The sequence below is a fragment of the Lynx canadensis genome, chromosome B4 (assembly GCF_007474595.2).
Source record: "Lynx canadensis isolate LIC74 chromosome B4, mLynCan4.pri.v2, whole genome shotgun sequence".
NCBI lineage: Eukaryota > Metazoa > Chordata > Mammalia > Carnivora > Felidae > Lynx > Lynx canadensis.
The window spans coordinates 34183571-34205548 of NC_044309.1; the positions used below are offsets into that span (position 1 = coordinate 34183571).

The window sequence follows — 21978 nt, forward strand, 5'->3', positions numbered from 1 at the left end:
TTAAGTGACCTCTAGTGTTCCTATCCCTTAGCTAATGCAGAGGTTGGTAAATGGTAAGTGAAAGTAGGGCTTTTTCATCCCCACCAAAAAAGGGCGGGAGAGGAAGAGAGACTAGCTTGAGAAGGATTGTGATGAATGATACAGAAGACTTTAGAAGAAGGTTCAGGTCAATCAGTTCTCTTCCAAAGGGAAGGAACCAAAGAAAAGGAAATGGAGGCAAAAGTAACTGAAGGGAACCTAGCAGGTGAGGTGGAGGGGGATGGTAGAAGGAGGGGACGTATTCTTATTAGAACAAACCAAAGGCTGCCTCCAGAAGGTCTAGGGAATTTCCTTGTAATAGAACACAAAGCAGCGAGTAGGTAATTTGGCACAGTTTAGACTATGATGACTTCATTCAGGATGAGGCCTCTATGGTTTAATAGGCTTAATCTATAGAGAGAAGGCATTTAGAAAAATGAAAAACTTGCTATGGAAGTCAGTAGTAGGTTAACACAAAATAAGCCCTTCCCAGTTGATCTGAAATCACCTCTTAAAGAAGAATGCTATCAGTCTTTACTTGATTGAATGGCAAGAAGCTTGAAATCCAGTGGGAAGTGTTGGTTAATCTAAATACTTGGGAAAACTCAAGAAATTTAGCGATGGAAAAATCTTTTGAGGAAGGTTTTGGAATTTCCCTTCGAGTAGAAGGCTGAGTAAGATTTACCAGAGCTGAGTTAGTACATCAACAGCTTGTCTGGTCCTAATGACACAGCAAGTGATAATCCTAGGCCGTTAGAAGCAGTCTGATCCAAATAGGATTTTTATCATTATTGAGCATTAATTTAATATGTACAGATGACATGCAACATACAAGAGAATACATGTTAAAGATAGTTCCTCTTCTTGAGCTTACCCTTTAAGAAATTTATGTTACTGGAAAAAGGAGAGTAGTTCTTCATCTTTTCCACTCTTTTTTCCTTTCTAAGTAGATTTTTAATCATTTCTTCTTGAGGATGATTTTCATTTTCTTAGTAAAAAGGAGACTAAAAGGTGAGATCAATAGTTTGGCCCTCAGATTGCACCCTGGATTTCAGCTAAAAGACTAAGAAATGGTGATGACTCCATTGATACTGTGTTTTCTGGTGTGAAGACAAGCAAGCCTTCTTGATATGTTTTTCTCATCCCATTTCTTAGAGATTTTGACTCTTTGGATGAGCAAAATGTGGAGAAGAATAACCAGCTGGCCTTTGATATTGCTGAGAAAGAACTGGGCATCTCTCCCATCATGACAGGCAAAGAAATGGCCTCAGTGGGGGAGCCTGACAAGCTGACTATGGTGATGTACCTGACTCAGTTCTACGAGATGTTCAAGGACTCACTCCCCTCCAGTGGTAAGGGCTGGCAGACACTGGTATGGAGATCTTCCATTTCTTCTCTGTTGTTGCCTGGCTTTTCTGTCTTTCCCTCCAACCATGTCCTTCATCATTACCACCAAAAGCAAACCTGCACTTACTCTGTTATTCCTAGTTGGCTTTCTGGATAAGTCCCTGGAACTTTGTTCCATTAATTTTTCCTTCTCTGCTAGTGTGTTCTCAACCATTCTTTCTTTTCCCACATCTCTCTCTCTAAACCTATAAATACACAAAAGTCATTCCTATGCAAAATGTTTTCCCTGACTCTACTACTTTCTCACACCGTTTCAGAACCAGCCTTTTTGAAAAAGTGGTTTATACTTAAGGCCTCAGCCTCCTAAGGCCTAAACTTTATAACACGTTGCAACCCGGCTTCTGTTTTTACTGCTCTGCCAAAACTGTTCTCCACAGTCATGAAAAATCACCAAATCTGTATTCTTTTCTCATTTTGCATCTCATGCACTTGGCTTCTCTGCATTATTCAGAACTATGGAGTGATACCCTTTTTCTTGAAGTTCTCTCTGCTCGTTGGCTTCTGTGGTCCTGTACTTGTTTGCCTCATTCTCTTTCTTCTGTAACTGTTGCTTCTATGGCTTCTTTCTCTTCTCCTACCTTTTAGTGCTTTCCAAAGTCTTTGTTTGGCCCTTAGCCTGCTGCCTCAGTCTACCAGAGTACTGTACTACAAAAAAATGTCCCTGTTGTCATTTATTGTCCCTTGGAGTAAGTGTAGTATAATGCTTTAGAGTGTTCACCATGGTACCCGACCTGGGCTTATTTCCCAGTTCTTCGACCTGTTTGACCTTAGGCAAGTTACTAAATTTCCCTGTGCCTCAGTTTTCCCATCTGCAAACTGGATTTTATGTATGTATAACATAAAATTGTGATATGCTAAGGAGAATGTTAGGCAGACAAAAGGACTTAACAAATACCTGCAGTATATTATTCGTTTCAATTATTTAAAAAATTATTAGCATTACTAATAAAACATTAGAATCCACAGAGTTGGTGGTTCTCCAATGTCTTCCAGTCCACTTACTCATAGAGATGTCCGTGGCTTTTTCTGATAAAATATGCAGTTCTTACAGCAGAAATCCACACTGTAGCATCAGTATACCTATTTAGGGAGAGCCCTGCCTTTATGTGCAGCTAAATGCATAATCAAAACCAGTGACCCTAAACCACATACCCTTCCTCCCTTTCTCCCTCCACCTTGAAATTTTTATCACAAAGGTGAGGCTTTAGCAGTCAATTGTAACTAACAATCATAGGCAGATTCCAACTTTTGAAAAGCAAAAATGGAGGGTTTTTTGACCGAAGTGGATTGAAAGAAAAAGTTGGTTCTGTTTACATGGATGGAAAAGAAAAAGCTCAACATCCACACCTAAGTGTGCATTTCCTTTGTGGAATTTCCTGCTGAGTTCTCCTTGGTTTTGTCAGAGCAGATGAGCCTTTAGAATTTTCTGAGGTTCTTTGAGCCACCTGCAAGGAGGTATTCCTGGTCAGTACTTTGAAGCCCCTCCAGGGCTGTCCTCAAACATTGCTTCCTGTTCACAGATGCCTTGGACCTGAATGCTGAGGAGAAAGCAGTCCTTATAGCTAGCACCAAATCTCCCATCTCCTTCCTAAGCAAACTTGGGCAGACCATCTCTCGGAAACGTTCTCCCAAGGTAAAATGGAAGAGGTTTTTGACCTACTGCAAACCTAAAGGCAAGTTATAGTGCCTAGGATAAAGCAGTGTCCCTCCTCTCTTGGTATAGGATAAAAAGGAAAAGGACTTGGATGGTGCTGGAAAGAGGAGAAAGACCAGTCAATCGGAAGAGGTAAGAATTATCTGGGATTTGCTAGAATGATCAAATTGCCCTTTTTGGCTTAAATCCTTAATTTCCAAATTGATATTGCTAGATCTTTTCATATTCTTTTTTTTTTTTTTTTTAACGTTTATTATTGAGAGACAGAGAGAGACAGAGCATGAGCATGGGAGGGACAGAGAGAGGAGGAGATGCAGAATCTGAAGCAGGCTCCAGGCTCTGAGCTGTCAGCACAGAGTCCGACGCAGGGCTTGAACTCACAAACCACGAGATCATGACCTGAGCTGAAGTCAGACACTTAACCGACTGAGCCACCCAGGCGCCCCTCATATTCATTTTTTCTGAGAATTTTTGTGGGCAGATGCTTTTTCATTGGGCTTCTGCCTTTGTTTAATGTTTTGGAGAACATCCAAGGGAGCAGACACGTGTGCCCTGGTGCTTTCCTGTCCCTTTAGAATTACATATTTGGCAGAGGGCAGTGACTTTTCTGAGATACAGCAATACCAGCAAAAGTCCAAGTACCTCTTTATACTGCCCCATGCACCAAAGTCTTCCTGACGGCATCTTGAGATTAGAACCTTAAGGGAAGCTGTTAAGCTTAACCTAAAGCAAAAATACCAGCCACCTTGCCAGGCACTGGTCACCCTTCTTCTTTGAGGGAAGGGCATTTGTGGCGGGGGGGCTTATGTAACAGAGGCCAGGTTTTGGGTGTTGGTGTTTATCAGGAGGAAGTACCCCGGGGCTACAGAGGAGGAAGGCCCACACTGGTGAGCACTCTGACAGACAGGAGGATGGATGTGGCCCTTGGCAATCAGAACAAAGTGAAATACATGGCAACCCAGCTGCTGGCCAAATTTGAAGAGAATGCACCTCCACAGTCCACTGGCATGAGGAGACAGGTAAACCCCATGTTACATCTCACCCATCCACACTTGGTCTGACCACATAGGAAGGAGGGATCTTCTCAGTCAAGTGAAATGGGATGGGGTGTGTCTCAGCCGAGTGTTCATGCACTCAAGACTGGTGTCTGGTTTTCCCCTTGTCTGACTGCAGCAGAGAAAAAGTGTTTTATAAGCTCCTTGTGTGCTTTCAGGACTGCTTTATCCTCACCATTCAGGTGTGAGGTGTCTGTGACAAAAAAATCCGAAGAGGGGTTTTAAATTTCTGTATATATCTATACTTGTTTATATGTTCATATACATGCAAACATATTTGAATTATGAAAGAGGTGGATGTTTATTGAGGAAAATGCTGAAAACTATAATAAAGGTAATCAAGACACCTCTAATTCTGTTAACATTTTGTTGCTTCTTTCTAGTCATTTTTGTTTCCATAGTTGAGGTCATTCTTAATATACACTTCCTGTTCTGCATTGTTCACATAACTTTGGGCATATTCCCATGTTGTGCCATGCTTTTCTTAACTCTTCTCTGGTGTTGGATGTTTTCATTGTTTCTCATCTTTCATGATAAAGTACAGAGGTAATAAACATTCTTGTGGTAGATCTTCTTTTGTGTGCTGCAAATGGTTTTCCTAGGCTGTCCTCAAGAGTTATGAACATTTTAAAGAGTCATCGTAGAAATTAACTTTCATTCCCATAAGTCAAACCAGAGAGTGCTAGACAGGAGCATTTAACTTGAGGTGTCTTTGTTATGTCTTGTCTCCCTCTTGCTTGTCTGAAAGTCACAAAGATGTCTTACAAGAGGAGGTGCTGGGATTCTGAGATTTACACAAAAAATTTCGTATAAAACTCCCTAATGACCTGAGAGAACATCCAGAGGAAAGGGACCCCATTCTTTTTATTCTTTTACTCTCTTTCTTCATCTTTTCCATATATATCAGCCATTGTTCCAATTGACCAGGGCTGAGGGGGCTACTGACTTTGCTTGGAGTCTGGCCATAATTAACTTCTTCTCACATTTAGCCTTTGGTTATTAATCTTCACACTCCAATCATGCATGTCATGGCTCATAGAGAAGATGATAATATTCATTGGTAAACATCTGAGGTTGCCTGGCAACTGCAGGATCTGCCCCATTTCGGGAAGGCTGGAATGCTCTCCATGAGAGGAAGTTTGCCCTTAAGAGAAGGTTGTTTTCCTCATTTTGAGTAGAAAGATTAGTTTTCCAAACCTGAATTAGTAGTTTAGGCTCAGAGCTTTGAGCTAAGGAAGAGGATAATGAAAATTCCAGCTTTGGATTGCCTCTTTTTTTTCCTTTTGCATTTGCTTTTGGTTTGCGGGGGTAGGGTATCTTGTTTTTGTTATAAGTGTAACTTTCTAAGAATTAATTCCGTGTCTCCCCCCACTCCCAGCTCATAGATATGTGTCTGTCTGCCATGCATGAGTATCTTTTTTGTGTCTTCTCCTACCTTAATGTATTTTATTTTGTTTTGTCTCCATGTCCTGTCCCCCACCCATACTTGACCTGTGTGTCACAGCCGACACAAGAGCGTGGGGTCAGCCAGCCGTCCTGCTGCCTACCTGAGCAGGGTCGCCCTGCTCCCACCCCCCAGTGGAAACAGGTAAAGCTGCTGCCCAGGGACCAGAATGGGTGCTGCTTCCCTGGGCCTTCCAACCCCACTCCTCCCTCTGAACCAGCCACAGCTGAGGCCTCCTACACTTTAGAATCCTAGCTCTCAAGGACAGGAAACTTCTGTACTCTTTTGAGTAGCAACTGTGGGGGGAAGTTTAACAGACCATACTGATTGTATTGCATGATTTGTTTAACTTGTTGGGATTTGAGAAATCACTTAAAAGGGTAGGTGGTTAATTTGGTGTTGAAACTTGCTAAAGCTATGTGGGAAGTAGTTTAGCTACCTTAGCTTCTACAGTTTTACCATTATTACCTTTGTCCCAAGTTGACATTTTGCTTACATGTGTCCTTGTAACCACTGCAGGGAGAATCCTGAATTCAGCAAGGCTGAGAATTGGGGCAGTGGAGCCTTTCATGTTAAATAGGAAAATGTTAGCCGAGAAATAGTCTCAAACTATGATTTTTATTTGTTTCAGACCCTCAACAAAGATGATGGTGGGCATTTTCTAGGTGTTTTGTCTCCATTTAAAATACTCTTTGAAATTTTCAATGAAGTTTTTACAGGATCTCCTAGCTGCTCATTAGCAGTATAGGATAGGACAGAAAGAAGGGGGTGGGGAGTTGCACCTGGCTGATAATAGGAAGCCCATCAGAAAGATTGGGGCCTCTACTGTATTTTCTTTCTCCCAAGTCACAGTTGAGCAAGTTCCTGCTCTACTGAGTGCAGCCTGGATTCTCTGTCTTATGGTTTGGTATCATTTAGGACTAAGATTCTGAGAGGTCAGGTGAGCTAACCCTCAATTTCCTCTTGTGCTGCAGAGTGCCAGGTATTGCTGGGAGGTGCTAGGGAGTGGCAGGTGGGTTTTATTTGAATTATATTCAGGGCAAAAGTTACCTTTCTAACCTCTTTTTTAATAATATGCCACATTAAATGCAGGGCCCATGAGTCTGAAATGGAAGCTAGGGAGCAGTGTCCAGACTCACAACAGACCCCAGCCTGCTTCTTTCTCTTTGCCTAGGGAAACAAATAAACAAAGTTCATTCGAAATTCCATTTTATTTTCTTACCCTTTGCCTTGAAGTCTACGTGGTTGTATGATTTGAAAGGTAATATTTAGTTGAGGATCTGCTGAAGGGGAAAGTGAACTCTAAACTAGGTTCCCCCAAACTCTAGATTCTGACAACGTCCAGAAAGGTCCTCTGAGGTGCAAGGAGCAAAACAGAAGGGAAGTCAGTAGTAACATGTGTAGATGGATGAACTGATGACTTTAAAAGGCATGTGCCCAGAGCAGCTTTGAGTTGGCTTCCTGGGAGGTCTCAGAGGTATTAAGTGTGACCCGAGGAGACTCGCTCAGCTGAGACCCCTGTCCTGGTGAAGACTGGTACATCAGCTCATCACCTGATGGAACTGTACCAAAGGGGCATCAAGACAAGAGCTTGGTGTTTGTGGACCTGTTTGTGAAACATCTGGTGACCTCTAACCTTGTATGGGGTGCTACATGGAGACATATAGCTAGGTTGTCATCTGGGTAATATATGATTACAGTCAATGAAGCAGAATATTGCCAGGCTCTTTGGGTAGCAGAATAGAGCCATTGAAGTCAAACCTGGGTTCTATGGAGTGGGTACCAGAGATTACAGTGGAAAGGGTATCTGGGTAGATCTTGGTAAGTGAAAAACCATGAACAATGAAAATTCTGTTAGATCATTGTTCTATGGAGTTGGGAACGTGAGTTTACTTGGCTATGAAAGAACTGCAATTCACAGTTACATGTAATTTTTTCTCAGCACTAATCAGGGGTGGCATCATGAGTTTTGGCCTTGTAAATTTATCTCCTAAAAGAGAACCTTGGCAGGCAGTGCCACATGCTCCAGAAATGTGGGAACAGAAGAACTGCAGTGGTGTGCTCCACTGGCCCTCTGCTTCTGACTCATCCTGTCTGCAACCCTGTTTCTCTCCCTTTAGGATTGAGGGGTTGACTGGCAATACCTTACCATGACTCACTTTTTGTTTTTCTTGAAGAGGTTTGGATTGAGGCAGGAGGGTGTGGCAAGCACAGCCATGGTGGCTGAGTTGGCACAAGGATCAGTTTTCACTTAGGTCATGGTATGGAAGAGGAAAAATGAATAACAATTTTGCTTGCCAGTGACTTCTCTTTTTTACCTTCCTGTGTAAACACTTTGGCCCTTCCTTCCCCACCCTTCTACCTTTTGATCTCAGAAATGTATCCTGCAGGCAACCAGCCTTCGTTTGGAAGTAAGTCATCATGTGAAGTTGGAATAGATGATGGGGCTCTTTCCCTGGCCTCACAACCTCTTCTTTCCCTCCCATACTTCACCTGTGTGCTGCCCCACATGGTCATTCTGGTCATGAGGAAATGGAGGATTCCTCTGGCGTAGAAATAAGTCATTGTTCCCTAAGTACCGAAGAGTTCTCTAAATCGTAGATTCATAGGAAGGGAGTACAATGGAGAGGGGCAAAATGGGGAAATAATCCATGGCTATGTGTGGTGTTCGGTTAGTGAAAGATATTTAAGTTTTATATTCTGTTTCCTGTACTTTCTTGTATTTCCTTGGTATTTTTCCAGAACCTTTTGAGCGTGAGTGAGGGGAGTGAGAAGAGGGAAGCCATGGCAGGGTTTTGTCTTGGGTGAGCCCTCAAGGAGAGTGCTGCTTTGCTGCTGGTGGGTGTAGAGGTGACTGAGCCATCAGGAGACAGTCTTCATGCTCCCCTCGTGCTACTTGGCCTGTGTGCCCTTTCTCTCTACTTACATCCAAGCCCATTTCTTCTGTCCTCAGCTTCTCTGATAAAACTCACAAAGAATATACCCTTGATCCCTGGCATTTAGAAAGTGTTACACTGCAAGTTCTGACCCCAAGGCCAGCTGCGGAGATTACCCATGTGGTCTGTACTTACCAAACAGCGCAAGTGTGACCCAGAGGCCAACGATCGACTGTGACAAGCCATCCTCCCTAACCATACAGTGATTGCTGTTGAGGATGGAGAGGCAAGGGAGGGATGGTTTTGGCAGATGCCCTTTAGTCTTTCTAGAACCAGCCAAAACATGGCTCCTGTTTCACCAGTGTTCTCTCTGTTTGTGTCTGTTGGTGTAAAAGCGACGGGAAAAGGAGTGTTCTCGGACCTGCCCCAAAAAAGTGATCACACTCTCTCCTCCCCCTTCTCCACCTCCCTGTCGGGCGCCTGGCAGCCAGCAGGTGATCTTCTTTGCATGCTCCGTGGTCCTCGTCTGTGTCTTCCTGCCTGCCTGTGTAGGTGGCTAGGGTAGAGACCAAATCAGAACTCCCTCTTTTCAGAAATAACAATCAAAAAACAGAAAGATGGGGGCGCCTGGGTGGCGCAGTCGGTTAAGCGTCCGACTTCAGCCAGGTCACGATCTCGCGGTCTGTGAGTTCGAGCCCCGCGTCCGGCTCTGGGCTGATGGCTCAGAGCCTGGAGCCTGTTTCCGATTCTGTGTCTCCCTCTCTCTCTGCCCCTCGCCCATTCATGCTCTGTCTCTCTCTGTCCCAAAAATAAATAAACGTTGAAAAAAAAAAATTAAAAAAAAAAAAAAAAAACAGAAAGATCATTTGTAGCAGAAGCACCTTTTTTGCTACAGATGAACAATTTCCAATTAGACCTCAGGATAGCACTTAATATATTCAAACCCTGGTTTAATCTAGTCCCACATCATAGGAGAACAACTATGCAAGCACAGACTAAAACTTAAACTATATTTGTCACAGATACAAGGTCCAAAAAGCCCTGGAGAACAACACATTTTTATATAACCTCATTTAAAGCAGCCACTTTTGTCTTGCTGCCCAAGGAGATATAATTAGGATGGGCTTTTGGAAGCTTTTTATAGGGCCTCACTTTATTACGAGTTTGGTTCCTTCTGGTTTTGAGAGCCCTGCCTCTCACTTATCCAGCTTATGCCAGCAAACACCTGTCCTTCCCATCTGCCCCACTCACACTCTAGGCAGACCATTTGAAAATGCATTATAGAGCAGTTAACCACAGACATGATTAAAGAGGATAATAAGCATACATTAATAAAGTATATTTATAGAATAGAAATTGACCTTTGTAGGATATTTCTATAAAATAAAATACTAATTTTAAAGGCAGGATCTATGGAAAGACATTTTCTCAACTAAGTGGCCTATTTAAAAGGGGCCCCTGAGTAATGTGTCTGATTGTTAAAGGCCCACACTGTGTCCCTGGGCCTAAGAATTCAGCCATTGTAGACTGAGTAATTACCCTATGCCTTGTCTCTACATAATAACTAACACTTAGTCCCAGGTGGCATTCTCAGTTCTTGTTGTGTTACCTCCATCAGTTCTCCCAGTAACCCTACGGCAGGTACTATTATCATCTCCATGTTGCAGATGAGACTGAGGCATAGGGTAGGGAGGCCAAGTACTTTGTACAAGTTCACACAGTAAGTAATGGAGCCAGGAATTGAATGTGGGTGGTGTGACTCTGGAACCCAACCTGTGGCCTCATCCTGCCTGTGGAGACCATTATGTTTGTGGGCCACATTAGAGGCTTTGGATTAGTTCTTCCACCAGTACAAGGCCATAGGCTGAATCCTCACCAGTAATCCAAAGAGTGATGAGAGTGGCCTTCCCTTTTCCCACACAATTGCTGATAGTTGTTTCCTTGGGTCCGTAGCGGCAGCCATATGCCTGTCTTCAGGATTTCCATGCCTATCATGTACATATTCCTATCTGTTGACTGAAGATGCTTCCAGTCGTCATCCACTTCTCCCTTTAATAAATGATGCTTTGGTCCCATATGCCTATTCAGGGACCACTCCCCATCCTGGAGTTTCCTCTGGACTGTTTAATGGCCATTTGTTCCAGGCAGTTTCCATCTCCCCACCTTTCCTTTCTAATATCTTGTTGTGGAAAGCTTCACCCTTTCACCCTCCTAACCAGCTTCTCATTTTAAACCTTCCATTTAATGCCTCTGATCTTGTGCCACTGTGTGAAAGAAATATGTTTGTTCCACTTTTGTACTAACCATAGTTCTTTATTTGTGTGGCTGACCTCACTGGAGGCCAGATGGACAGAGTGCTGGACAGAAAGTTGTCCTGGGATCATGGGATTTGATTTAGATGGGATTGTGGTTTCCTGGGGTGGGGATCTGTCAGGGGCAGGGGATATGTGTTGAAATGAATTCTGAATATCTGGCACTGTCACTTAGTAGGTCCACATAGAACATTTGGATGGAGCTTAAGTCTCTACTTTGTTATTAACAGACGTACAGGGATCTTGATGCTGACAGCCGTGGCAAGCAGAGTCCCCACCATGAGAGGGTAAAAGAGCATGAATCATGGCATGGGATGCTGAGAGCCAAACGGACGGGGCACGCTGTGGTGGTGGGGCAGAGGGAAGGTGGGGATGGTCCCCTCTCCCCTTGCTTTGTGCACACTCTTGTCACTCAGCCAAGAGCAAGAATTCTTGTTGCTTAACCGTGTTGACCCATGTAAATAGCATTCACAGGAGAGAATTCATCTGCCCAGCACAGAGATCAGTAAGTGGGTGGGATTTGCTTATATCTTTGGACATTCGGGGATCTTGAGGTAGAAATAATGAGAGAGCCAAAGCTCTTACTGGTGTGGGGATTTTTCAAGTATGAAGAACTGATGGAGGGGAAGGAAGGTGGTGACAAGGGTGTGTAATGAAAAGCTTTAGTGGGTCTCTTCTGAAAAACTGAAGGGGGATCTAGTGATTATACCTGGCCATCATATAATTTGATGAATAGCAGAGATGCCCATTTTTAAAAGCCTGCTTATTTTCTGAAACTTTTGGTTGTTACTGTTACCCTTAAACCTGATCCCTGAGTGAGTTAAGCTCTGCAGCAAGAGTGAAGAATCCTCTGTAACTGTTAATTTCACATGGGCCTTTTTTCTTTTATTTTTACCTCTCCTTCTGCCTTTGCTCTCTGAGAAATACAGTCACTGCGAAGGAAGCTAGTGCTGTATTCTTACACCCCGTCACCAAGCAAGAAGCAGGCAATCTGTGCTGCCAGGACCATGCGTGGATCGGTGCTGGCTTAGGGAGAGAGACCGGGGCCAAAGTGGAAGGAGGGTGTCCATTTCATCTCCTCACGCACGGCCCAGCTCTGCTTTCTTCACTTCTGTTGGGGCTGCTTCCTACCATGAGCACTGTGTGCCCAGCCTCTTTCTTCCTTCTTCCCAGGCTGTATTCCCCTCAAAAAGAGAAGTAGGTATTTTCACAAAGAAGGGCAAGCCCTACATTTCAGGGAATGCATAGTTAATGAGACCCTGATGATTTTTAATGAAGCAGTGCCTAAGCGAAGAAGAATAGAGGGAAGTGTGTAAAATAAAAGGAGAGATGGGCAGGGAGAAATTGTCAAAAGTCTAGGGCTACAATGCCCCCAGAAGAAAGGTAGGATTTTGAGCTCAGGAAGCAAGAAGGTTTGCAGGGAATTTTCTTTCATTTTCCCAATGTATTGGTTTCCAGATTCTTCACTGCAGGGGTCCTGTCTAGATACTTATAAGGGTTACTGTATGTGTGCTCTTCCAGGATTTTCTGTCCACTATTCCATAAGCTTGCCTGTGCACTCACCTGCTCCTATCCACCCCCCACCCCCACCCCCACCCCCACCCCCGAGTCTTCCCATTAGTTTCACTGCTTTGCCATCCCTGGGAGAGTTGCCTTCTCTCTTATTTCTCTCGGGTGGGTGATACTCTTCTACAGAGATCTCCCCCTTGGGCCTGTGTTTCTGAGCCTGCCCCAAGTGCTGAGCTGAGGGCCAGTGAGCTGGCTGAGAATCTGGAGCAGGGATGGTTACATTCCACTTTGTCACCGCTCAAAGCTGTGAATTTAGTGAGGGACTAAATTGGGGGTGTGATGGATCTGCTTGGAGCTAGAGGGGCAGAGGGCTTCTCTTACCATGACAGTTCTTCCCTCCACCCTGCAAGTATTTCATCCTGAACCTTGTAGGAAACTGAGCAGTTATCACTTGCCAGAGCTCTCAGGCCCCTTCTCCCTCTCTGGGGACTGGACAGTTCCTGGCTGCATGGGCCCACCACCGAGGAAGATGCCAGCTTACTTTTGCAACACATGCTGCATGCAGTGCAGAGGACTTGGGATCTTTTCTCCTGATCATTGCTGGGATTTGGCTGGCTCCTTGGCAGGCAGAGTTTCTCTGAGCACTAGCAATAGGAAGAGGCAAAGCCACATTTCTGGCCTTTATGGAGGAGTAAACTTCATTCTAGATTTGCTATTGCTATTGTTTGCTGTTTGTAAGGCCAGTGGAGTGATGAGGTGGTACAGTCTCCTTCTGCCTAGGAGAATTCCCAGCTCAAGTCTGTGAGGGTCTCTACAGAGGACATAAAGTGGGTGTGTGAGCAGGACATAGCCCCTGGCCTCTGTCTCCTCCTGGCTGGCAGGCAGCATTATCCACTTGGGCTGGATGGAGTAAAACCACCAAGCAAGAGAAGACAAGGCTTTCAGAGACGGCTCATGTCTACAGTGACCATGTTCCAGAGCGAGCTTCACTGTAAGCATGAGGCAAGGGTGAGCTAGCTGAAAGTAAAATGGAAGCTTTGAATGAGCCATTTACACCTTTGGGAACTAAGAATGTCTCTTTACTGCATTAGTTACTTAGGTAAAGGTCTAAAACTCCCAAATTCCTTACATTCAGGTCAGCGTGTAACTTTTTATTTAACATTTCCTTTGATTTTTTTTTTCTCCATCTTGTATTTTGTAGCCAGAGCCTGAACCTTCTCGCCGATTTTTTGTTGACCAGTGGGAGCTTTCTCTTAGTCTTCGCTCCTCCAACCGCCCCGCCTCTCCCTCCTCTGACTCTCTCCGACAGGTAGCACAGCCTGGAACTTGGCAAAGCTCTTTGCTCTCCAGCCTGTCCTCAGTTCACCTACACAAATGTCATCAGGCCCGAGGGAGGTTGCAGAGCTCTTAACTTTGGCCTGTCTTCTGTGGGAATCCACGTGTGGGGGGGGGGGGGTGGGTGGGTGTGTGTGTGTGTTGTCTGTCGGTTTTGCATGTGAGGTCTGTAGGCATACACCAAAGTTAAAGAGGCTGCTAGCTTTCATTGTAACAAATTCTGTCACAGTAAACCCACTTCTATTATATTTCAACTATATAAAATAACAACAAACATTTTTCAGCCATTAACTTTTTAAATTCCAAATGTCTTCGTATGGATATGTATTAAAAATATGAACAATAATGTAATTAAATCTCTTAAATGGAGTGGTGAATATGCAGTATTGTGGGTGCCTCTTGCATTGTAATCACGTGAGGAGTGAACCCTGCTATTTCCCACAGTGGAACTGATCCAGCTATAGAGTAGTTTAGAGAGAGGTTGGCGGATCCTTTTGCCCTTTCTGTTTATGTTTCCTGTCCTCGAGCAGTCTGTGTGGTACGTGTGTGGAAACATATGCATGTGTGGCAGCAAAAGTTTAAGTCCAGCAATTGCCACATTTAGACTGTTTCTTAAGAGTGGGGAGAAGGATACCATCTGCTATTCATGCCAGAAGAAAATAGAACTTGAGTTTCCACCTCTCTTGGGGGGATGCTTGTCATTATTACCGCATTGCTGAGAACTGAATGTGACAAATGCCTTTGCACGCAGGCAGCCCTGGGCTGTATTTGCTGAGGATGCCAGTTTCTGGTGGGAGGGAAGGGTCCTGGCCGAGCAGTGAGGATCCAGAGCTTGCTCAGTGTCCCAGCCTCAGGGGTGGCATCTGGCCTACACCCTCACTTACTTTCTGCACCCTCGGTGTCAGCTGTTAAGTGACCTGCTCAGCTCTGCCTGGTGTCAGTCTGTTCCAGGAGTAAGTTTCCCTAACAGCTCTAATCTAAAGAAGGTTTAGATCTTAGAGCCACTTGTTTTTCTCAACCATTAATGGGTATAAGCTGTGGAGTTAATGAACAAATGACACCAATCCTTGGAAATCTCCTTATTTTAAATTGAAAAATAGAATTGACTCCTCAGTTCCAACTGAACCTTGGAGAATTGTTTGCTCATCTGTGCTTCTGTTATTCTCGTGTTCACATAGAGCTAGTTCCCCCTGTCCCCCCACCCCTGGAGCACTTCTCTTGTTTGTCCCTTCTCAGCCCAGGGCACGCCATTGCTCAGGCCAGTGATTCTCTCACACCTGGCTTTGTGTGTTGTCCATTCAAACCACTTCCTGACAGGGTTGTGGACATCCCCAAGACAACTGCTCCTGGAGTGTTTTTCTCAGTCAGAATTACAGGGCTCCCCAAACTCATTAGGCAGTTCTCTTATTCCACACAGTTTATGAGAGGAGAGTCATGCACACTAGGTGTCCTGGCCATCTCCACATGGAAGGGTGACCTTGGGAGTCTCTAAAGGACTGTCAGCAAGACTTTGACCTCAGTCCTTGGGACAGGCTCAAAGCTAGGCTGCCTAGCAGGAAGGCTTACAATTGAAATTTTGTAGTTTTGCTTGTTACTTCTTCAACATTGCTAGAAAGAGGATTGAATTGGTTGGATTTTTTTTTTTCTTTTCTTTTTCCAACCTATGAAAAAATAATCCCTCTTGGACTAGAAACTTCCCAAGACTTCCTGACTTCCTGACTTCCCAAGACTGAACTAAGCAACTTGTCTGCATGGCTCCAGGTGTTAGCCTCCTGCAGCTGTGTTTAAGATGCCCTGCCCAGTCTAGAACACTTTGGCCTTAGTGCCTGGGTAGAACAGATAAATATTAACAGGGAGAATGGGCTGAGAAGGATTCTTCCAGATAAAGCTCAGAAATATTTGATGCATATGACGGGGGTTATGAGTGAAGCATTAATAGGAGGAAGGTGATCATCACGAGTAATACTAGGCTGTTGGCATCTTTTACCCAAGTGGAGAATCAGCCTTGCAAGTGTGAGCTTAGTTTGTTTCTTTCTTTCTTTCTTTCTTTCTTTCTTTCTTTCTTTCTTTCTGTCTTTCTGTCTTTTATGTTTATTTGTTTTTGAGAGAGAGAGAGGCAGAGTGCAAGTGGTGGAGGGGCAGAGAGAGAGAGGGAGACAGAATCCAAAGCAGGCTCCAGGCTCTGAGCTGTCAGCACAGAGCCCAATGCAGGGCTCGAACCCACAAACCACGAGATCATGACCTGAGCCGAAGTCAGACGCTTAACCAACTGAGCCACCCTGGCACCCCAAGCTCAGTTTTTTTTCTAAATGGTGAAATAACTTGCCAAGCCCTCTCCTAGACCCAACTTGAAACATAATGTTAATCTGGACATGTGCCGTGTGGGTGGGAGTTATTCCTCTTGAATTCTTTGTATGTAATTTGAGTCACTAGGGTATAGGCCCTTCTTACTCTGTTCTATATTTGTATCCATCCTGTCTTCCCACCTCCCTGAACTGTATGCTCCGAAAAGACATGGAAGACTAAGTTCTCCCTTACTGAGTTTAATTATTCCTGCAGGCATTACTCTTACTTCTGCTGATACCTCTGTGTGGACGTTGACACCCATTTTTCTGACCACCAAGTTTCCCTGCTTGTGGGCACTGTGTTGGCATGGTTTGCTGCTGCACCTTGTATTCATTTTATACCTTTCAAAGATTTTTTTCCCCCTGTCTTCTTAATTTATTTATTTTTTTTCCTTCTCATTTTCCATCATTCTGGTCATTTTATAATCTCCAACCAATAGAAGTATATAAAGATGTACACTGGCGGAGTGAGCTCATTGGCTGAGCAGATAGCCAATCAGCTTCAAAGGAAAGAACAGCCCAAAACCCTTCTAGACAAGAAGGAACTGGTAAGAGATATATTAAGGGCACCGTCTGTCTAGATATAGCACAGCTGTGGTAAATAAACCTGGTTTATTCTAAGTAGCTTAGTAACATATATACCTAATATATGCCATGCGGTAACTTTTTTTAAAGATATCTGAAGTTTGTAACTGAATTTCTAGGACTGACTCGCTGTTTAGAATGTTGTGTGGAAAAACATACTTAGTATCTGTAAAAGTGATTGTTTGCTCTGGAGTCCTGGAGGCCCACGTTCATGTAGAACGACGTGAACTCTGAGTAGGTATTTTTATGCTACCTTCAAAACACAATTCTGTCAAAATAATTTGGTTTGTTATGAAATTGTGTAAAACCAACTGGGGATTCCTCTTGGGTGTTGATTAACATCGATTCAGAACCCAGCTAATGCCGATTGCTATATAGAGGGCACATGTGACAGTCACTGCAGTAGTGCCATTGTTCTTTGGGAGAGCCAATAATAAAGTGAGCCATCGTAGTCTGTCTCAAAACAACATTGCTTAGTGAGGGTTAGTTTCACATATGGAGAGGGTTGTGCACCTCCAGGAGGTGAGTCTAAGAAGTGTTGGCTCTGACAGATCTTCCACCATCCCCCATTACAGGGCTCGATAAAGAAGGAGTTCCCACAGAACTTAGGAGGCAGCGACACGTGCTACTTCTGTCAGAAGCGGGTCTACGTGATGGAGAGGCTGAGTGCTGAGGGCAAGTTCTTCCATCGGAGCTGCTTCAAATGCGAGTACTGCGCCACTACCCTGCGCCTCTCGGCTTACGCCTATGACATCGAGGATGGTGAGTCTATTTGCACTTGAGGCCATACTTAGAAACTGAGCTTAGGGGCACTTTTTTCCACGTGAGCTGACCTTAGGGCTCTTACTGCATTCTTATATATACATTTTTTCTGCCTCTCCTAACCCTTCCCATCCATCTCCCTCTACTCTTTATTTTTTCTCTAAGACTCTTTCTTATAAATATTTCCCTAAAGTCACCAAGCTGTAGCACAGCATTACTCAGTAATGACGGTAATGAGAATGGCATGCGTTAATGTAAATCACTTCCCTGGCTTCACAGACACTTGCTTTCTTACCTCAGGGTGGGATCTTAAGATAAAAGGGACACAAAGAGAATAAGGTATTTTTGTCTTTACTTTAGAGAAGGGGAAATGACAGGCCTATGGAAGTCACATTTCTTGCCTCTGGTCAATAACAGCAAATTGAAACTAGATTTCACACCCTTCGGGTTCTGAGACTTTTGCTTCCTGAGGATGACCGAATTATGCCCACCTCTCTCTAGCATCACCGTTTCTCTGATGAATTGAGAGTTTGTAGCACAGGATCTAAATCTAATTTACTACAGTGTCCAAGCCCTGGCCTTTTGTAATGTTTGTTGCTTTTATAAATAGAACGACGTTAATGGAGCAGAAGGTGGTGAATTATGCAAACAATTAATAAAGCCCAATAGACAGAGGCAGGCTGGCATGCCTGCTATCTAAAGACTCTTTAAAACTCCTTAAAGTAACTGACTACTACACTCATTCCTATGGAATGCTGAAGGAATGTCTTGAAAGGCAGGCTTACTGATTCAAAAGTAATGAAAAGATCTAGATTAATGGGAGTCCTCATAGAGGTGGCATTATGCGCCCTCCTTTTGGATTCCTGGACCCAAATCCAATGTGGAGGCAGGGTGGTGGAGTCCCCTACCCCCGCCCCAATACCAAGTAATTCTCCAACATCAGCAGGGTGTCTAAGAATTCAGCTCAATTCTGACACTAACTACTCGACCCAGAGATAGCATCAGATTCCACACGTTAAGGGCTCAGGCCAGTAATACTGTCCCTTGCCCCCTACTTTAGACACTAGTCATAAGCCCCAGGCTATTACCTGTGCTTCTGACCACCAGCTACAGATTGGGGGTTCCAACGACCTCCTTCTTAGGTTCTTCTCATTTGCTAGAGTGGCTCACAGAACTCAGGAAAACACTTACATACCAGTTTATTAAAGGATATGGTAAAAGATAACAAATCAACAGCCACATGAAGAGATACATAGGGCAAGGTCTAGGGAAAGGGCATAGAGCTTCCATGCCGTCTCCAGGGGCACCACTTTCCCCACATCTCTATATGTTTGCCAACTTGGAAATTCTCTGAACCCCATCCTCTTGGGTTTTTATGGAGGCTTCATTGTATAGTCATGTTTGACCAAGTCATTGGCCATTGTTTGATTCAGTCTCCAGCCCATCTCCCTTGAGGGGTTGAGAGGTATCCTGGAAGTCCAACCCTCAAATCACATGGTTGATCCTCCTGGCAACAGCCCCTGCCCTTGGGTGGGATCCAAAAGTCACATTAATTGTTACAGCCAAAGATACTTTTATCTCTGTCAACACTTGGGGAATTCCAAGGGTTTGGAGCTGAGTCAGAAACTGGATGAAGACCGAATATACATGAGAAATATATTTGGTTATCTGAATGACTACATATATATGTCTTATAAATCACACTATGGTATGTCCATTATATTGGTAGGTAATTTTTGACTGAGGAGATGGTAAGGTGATGTCACATAGGAGAGGGACACCACCATTAGGCAGTGGTCACTTTAGTCATCCAGGCTCTGCTAATAATGAATAAATAGGCAGCTCTGTCAGAAGTAGCAACAAAGCAGCCAAAGTACTGAACTGAGAAAAGCTAACTCTAACCATTATGGGGTAGCTGGTCCTTAACTTTAGTAAAAAGCACCACCCAGTCAGGGAAGAGTTAAGACAGTTGACTAAATAACAAAAGTATATTCTTAGGTATCAAATTTTCTGTTCCACCATTCCTACACACCTGCTCTTTCTGTAACGCCTCTGATTTCTAAGGGTAGGGATTGGCAGATGGAGCCCATCCAGTGTCTTTTAACTGTCCTTGATGCTGGGGTTATTTTAGTTAGCCTTTTACTGAAGTCTGGCTAGAAAGAAGATCGCTCAAGGTCCAGCCAATTAATTGATTTACAAATACTTTTGCCCATAGATTGTTGTGTACTTGTCTTTGCCACATTCTCTTGAGGATACAGATGAAATGTAAAATGTTCCTCAAGGAGCTTACATTCTGGTGGGCATGATAAGACCAGGGCACATGGAGCAACAACAACAATGAAGAGTATATGATTAAGGGCTAACAGACGACATACAGATTTTAACTTTGTAGAAGTTTAGAGGAAAAAGAAATCAATGAAGCTCAGTAGCCTTTAGGAATGACTTAACTGACCTTAGGTGAGACTCTGAGAGAGAAGTATGAAATGGCCAAGTAGAGGAAGAGATGGCATACTAGGCAAGAGAACGACAGGAGCTCAGGTGGAAATGACCATGACACTGGGCACAGACGAGGCTGGTTGGTGCTTTGTTGTTGACACTGGGGCTGGGAGGACAGTGGATCCAAACAAGCTCCCCAAATTCTAACCCAGATAAACTTTTCATCAGCTCAGCCCCACGACAAAAGACAAGTGAACTGGAGAAAAGAATGGAATTTTGGGGCTCCTGAAGTTTTAGCCTGTTGTTCATCCACATTACCATGTGACTCAGAAATCTAACTGAAGGCCCTCAGATAAGAAAAAGACAGGAAAGTCATAGCTCATTTGTAGGAGGAAAGAAATAACCCCCACACTATGCTGGGCTCTTTAACATGTACCATGTCATTCTGCCTTCACAACAACCCTATACAGAACTAGTTTTATTATTGCAATTTTATATACATCAGGAAAGTGAATTCAGAGAAGTTGTAAATGCTTGTTCAAGTTCACACAACTAGTAAGTACTGGTTTGCACTAAATGACCTCTGGGATCCCTTCCAGGTTGGCCTCCTGGGATTAGTGACTCTGGGCCCGTGTCAGCTCCACACAGGTGAACTGAGAATCTTACACTTTAGAGAAACATCCACCTTTTTTTACCCTTGTCCCTAATTAGTCTTCCCTTCAGCTCTTTTAAAAGGATGCAGTTTACCCGAAAACTAAGATCTTCTTTCTCTTCCCAAATACTCGCTTATTTTCAACTGCTGCCAACTCTTAAGACAAGGACTCTAAATCAGACAGTACATCAGGTCATTCCCTGTCATCTCAAGGAGAGAAAACACCCTACTGGCTAAGGTGTTTTGTGAAGGGCCTCCATTGGTAGCAACAAGCCTAAAATAGTCCACTGCTCTCCGTCTCTGCGAGTACCACCCTGACCACACTCTGCATCTTCCACCTGGACTACTGATCTCCCTGCCTCCACCATTGCCCCCTATAGTCTGCTTCCACAAAGCAACCGAGGAATCTTAAAAGATGTAAATCGGATTTTTGCAACCTCCTGATTTGTACTCTTATGGTCCGCTGTAGTACAAATAGAATCTGCTGGGGCTGAGAGCTTTGCATGTCTACCCCAGCCTGCATTTCCTGTCCCTAGCTCACTATACTCCTGCCACACTGGTCTCTTTCCATTTCATAAACATGATTAGGCCACTGCTTACCTTAGCAGTTGGCACTGTCTCCTCTCCTGGAATACACTTCCCCCTAATCTTTACAGGGTGGGCTTTTTGTCATTCACTTCTTCACTCACATATTCTCCCCTCAGAGGGGCATTTTTCAGACCTCCTGATCTCTAGTACTCATCACTACTTGGTACTTATTCACATATCATCTGCTCCATCCGAGCAGAGACTAGTCTGTCTTCTTGACTGGAACATTCTCAGTGTTTAGATTTGTACCTGTCCTATAATGGCACTCAGTAAGTTATTGAATGAATAAATGCATGGCCCCATTTTGGCTTAAGCTTGTCCTTTACCCATCTGTTTCCTCCAATTTCTTTTTCTAGTCTTTCCCATAGTTAATTATCAAGATTTCATTTATTTAGATCATCTAAAATCAGTGGCTTGACTGAATCAACCATAATTTGTGGGTAGTTTATAACATTAGCGTGGTTGTATTCACTAATTGAGACAGGCATCATAGTGTAGTGACTAAAGGTATAGGTCTTGGAGTCAAGCTTACTAGTAGGTTCAAGTCCTCTGTGAGATTTACTGAGTAGGGGACACTTTGGGCAGGTTGCTTAATGCTTCTGTGCCTCAACTAGAAAAAGGTGGATAATAATATCTACCTTATTGAGTTCTGAGGATTAAATTAATTGATAGACGTTATAATACATATCTGGCACGTGGTAAATGTTACATAAAAATTAGCTCTTTTTGAGACTAAATGTCCATCAACTGACAAATGGATAAAGAAGATGTGGTTTATATTTACAATGGAATACTACTTGGCAATGAGAGAATGAAATCTGGCCATTTGCAGCAATGTGGAGGGAACTGGAAGGTATTATGCTAAGTGAAATAAGTCAGGCAGAGAAAGACAGATACCATATGTTTTCACTCGTATGTGGATCTTTAGAAACTTAACAGAAGACCATGGGAGAGGGAAAGGGGAAGAAAAAAGTTACAGAGAGGGAGGGAGGCAAACCAT

At 43.8% G+C, this 21978-nt stretch overlaps 1 protein-coding gene across 15 annotated transcripts in view; it reads left to right on the forward strand.

The window, feature by feature from the left end:
* Positions 1-21978, forward strand: part of MICAL3 (microtubule associated monooxygenase, calponin and LIM domain containing 3) — a 206303-nt gene that overhangs the window by 102972 nt on the left and 81353 nt on the right. For 9 of the 15 annotated variants that reach the window (XM_032593869.1, XM_030321297.1, XM_030321299.1 and 6 more), the window contains exons 13-22: positions 1174-1370; positions 2946-3058; positions 3149-3211; positions 3901-4098; positions 5639-5722; positions 8850-8948; positions 10997-11053; positions 13477-13584; positions 16396-16503; positions 17116-17302. In XM_032593869.1, the coding sequence (XP_032449760.1) occupies positions 1174-1370; positions 2946-3058; positions 3149-3211; positions 3901-4098; positions 5639-5722; positions 8850-8948; positions 10997-11053; positions 13477-13584; positions 16396-16503; positions 17116-17302 (1214 nt within the window). The remainder of the gene's footprint in view (positions 1-1173; positions 1371-2945; positions 3059-3148; positions 3212-3900; positions 4099-5638; positions 5723-8849; positions 8949-10996; positions 11054-13476; positions 13585-16395; positions 16504-17115; positions 17303-21978) is intronic. The other 6 variants (XM_032593868.1, XM_030321302.1, XM_032593861.1 and 3 more) reach the window with 5 other exon arrangements.